This window comes from Babylonia areolata, chromosome 30 (assembly GCF_041734735.1).
Source record: "Babylonia areolata isolate BAREFJ2019XMU chromosome 30, ASM4173473v1, whole genome shotgun sequence".
In the NCBI taxonomy this organism is placed as follows: domain Eukaryota; kingdom Metazoa; phylum Mollusca; class Gastropoda; order Neogastropoda; family Buccinidae; genus Babylonia; species Babylonia areolata.
Window position 1 is genome coordinate 943,705 of NC_134905.1, and position 2,500 is coordinate 946,204.

The window sequence follows — 2,500 nt, forward strand, 5'->3', positions numbered from 1 at the left end:
GACGACGTAGGTAAAGCCACTCTGGAGGCATACTAACACTTTGTGCAATGTGCTGATTTCAGTGGCATCCTGTATGGCTTCACTCATGTCATGAAGGACATTGACTTCGGCCTCAACGACTGCTTTCTGTTCGGAGCCATTATCTCTGCCACCGATCCTGGTAAGTCTTTTGTTGTTGTTGGTGGTGGTGACGGGCGCAATAGCCGAGTGGTTAAAGCGTTGGACTGTCAATCTGAGGGTTCCGGGTTCGAATCACGGTGACGGCGCTTGGTGGGTGAAGGGTGGAGATTTTTACCATCTCCCAGGTCAACATATGTGCAGACCCGCTAGCGCCTGAACCCCCTTCGTGTGTATATGCAGGCAGAAGATCAAATACGCACGTTAAAGATCCTGTAATCCATGTCAGCGTTCGGTGGGTTATGGAAACAAGAACATACCCAGCATGCACACCCCAGAAAACGGAGTATGGCTGCCTACATGGCGGGGTAAAAACGGTCATACACGTAAAAGCCCACTCGTGTGCATACGAGTGAACGTGGGAGTTGCAGCCCACGAACGCAGAAGAAGAAGAAGAAGTTGTTGTTGGTTTGTATTGCTGCCCCATCATCTGCACCGTTTTCAGCAGCGTTACTCCCACACTGTTCATTTCTCTTCTTCTGCGTTCGTGGGCTGCAACTCCCACGTTCACTCGTATGCACACGAGTGGGCTTTTATGTGTATGACCGTTTTTAACCCGCCATGTAGGCAGCCATACTCCGCTTTCGGGGGTGCTGTTCATTTCAAGTCCCTTCATACGCGGCCACGTTTGGGTTCGTCTGCCACAGTCTCACGCTGGCAGTCCACAGGAAACTGCTGACGATTGGTCTCCAGAGGGTCATTGAGCCTGTGCCCCATCATCACTCTGATGTCAAAACTTGTGTCATTAAAATGGTTTTCACGTTGCTACACATGCACAAACCGTCATTAAAACAGTTTTCACGTTGCTACACATGCACAAACCGTCATTAAAACAGTTTTCACGTTGCTACACATGCACAAACCGTCATTAAAACAGTTTTCACATTGCTACACGTGCACAAACCGTCATTAAAACAGTTTTCATGTTGCTACACATGCACAAACCGTCATTAAAACAGTTTTCATGTTGCTACACATGCACAAACCGTCATTAAAACAGTTTTCATGTTGCTACACATGCACAAACCGTCATTAAAACAGTTTTCACATAGCTACACATGCACAAACCGTCATTAAAACAGTTTTCACGTTGCTACACATGCACAAACCGTCATTAAAACAGTTTTCACATTGCTACACATACACAAACCGTCATTAAAACAGTTTTCACGTTGCTACACATGCACAAACCGTCATTAAAACAGTTTTCACGTTGCTACACATGCACAAACCATCATTAAAACAGTTTTCACGTTGCTACACATGAACAAACCATTATTAAAACAGTTTTCACGTTGCTACACATGCACAAACCATCATTAAAACAGTTTTCACATAGCTACACATGCACAAACCGTCATTAAAACAGTTTTCATGTTGCTACACATGCACAAACCATCATTAAAACAGTTTTCACGTTGCTACACATGAACAAACCATTATTAAAACAGTTTTCACGTTGCTACACATGCACAAACCATCATTAAAACAGTTTTCACATAGCTACACATGCACAAACCGTCATTAAAACAGTTTTCACGTTGCTACACATGCACAAACCGTCATTAAAACAGTTTTCACGTTGCTACACATGCACAAACCGTCATTAAAACAGTTTTCATGTTGCTACACATGCACAAACCATCATTAAAACAGTTTTCACGTTGCTACACATGAACAAACCGTCATTAAAACAGTTTTCACGTTGCTACACATGCACAAACCATCATTAAAACAGTTTTCACATAGCTACACATGCACAAACCATCATTAAAACAGTTTTCACATAGCTACACATGCACAAACCGTCATTAAAACAGTTTTCACATTGCTACACATGCACAAGCCGTCATTAAAACAGTTTTCATGTTGCTACACATGCACAAACCGCAAAGAAATGGGGCTAACTTCAATAGATTTTCCAGATGTGTCCACATGTAATTTGGAAGAAAGACAGTATATTTTCTGTGTTTTTTTCTGCATCAGTATGGTATGGAGGCTGTAAACTTCCCAGGGTTTAATGGGTTAAAATGATGGGTGCAGCAGCTGAGGAGTTAAAGTGTAGGACTTTCTATCTGAGGACAGGGTTTAATGGGTTAAAATGATGGGTGCAGCAGCTGAGGAGTTAAAGTGTAGGACTTTCTATCTGAGGACAGGGTTGAATGGGTTAAAATGATGGGTGCAGCAGCTGAGGAGTTAAAGTGTAGGACTTTCTATCTGAGGACAGGGTGGAATGGGTTAAAATGATGGGTGCAGCAGCTGAGGAGTTAAAGTGTAGGACTTTCTATCTGAGGATAGGGTTGAATGGGTTAAAATGATGGGT

At 43.0% G+C, this 2,500-nt stretch overlaps 1 protein-coding gene across 5 annotated transcripts in view; it reads left to right on the forward strand.

Moving 5' to 3' along the window:
• The window catches only part of LOC143275322 (sodium/hydrogen exchanger 6-like), a 58,831-nt gene that overhangs the window by 10,887 nt on the left and 45,444 nt on the right, over positions 1-2,500 (forward strand). For all 5 annotated transcript variants that reach the window (XM_076579332.1, XM_076579334.1, XM_076579331.1 and 2 more), the window contains exon 5: positions 63-160. In XM_076579332.1, coding sequence (XP_076435447.1) covers positions 63-160 — 98 coding nt within the window. The remainder of the gene's footprint in view (positions 1-62; positions 161-2,500) is intronic.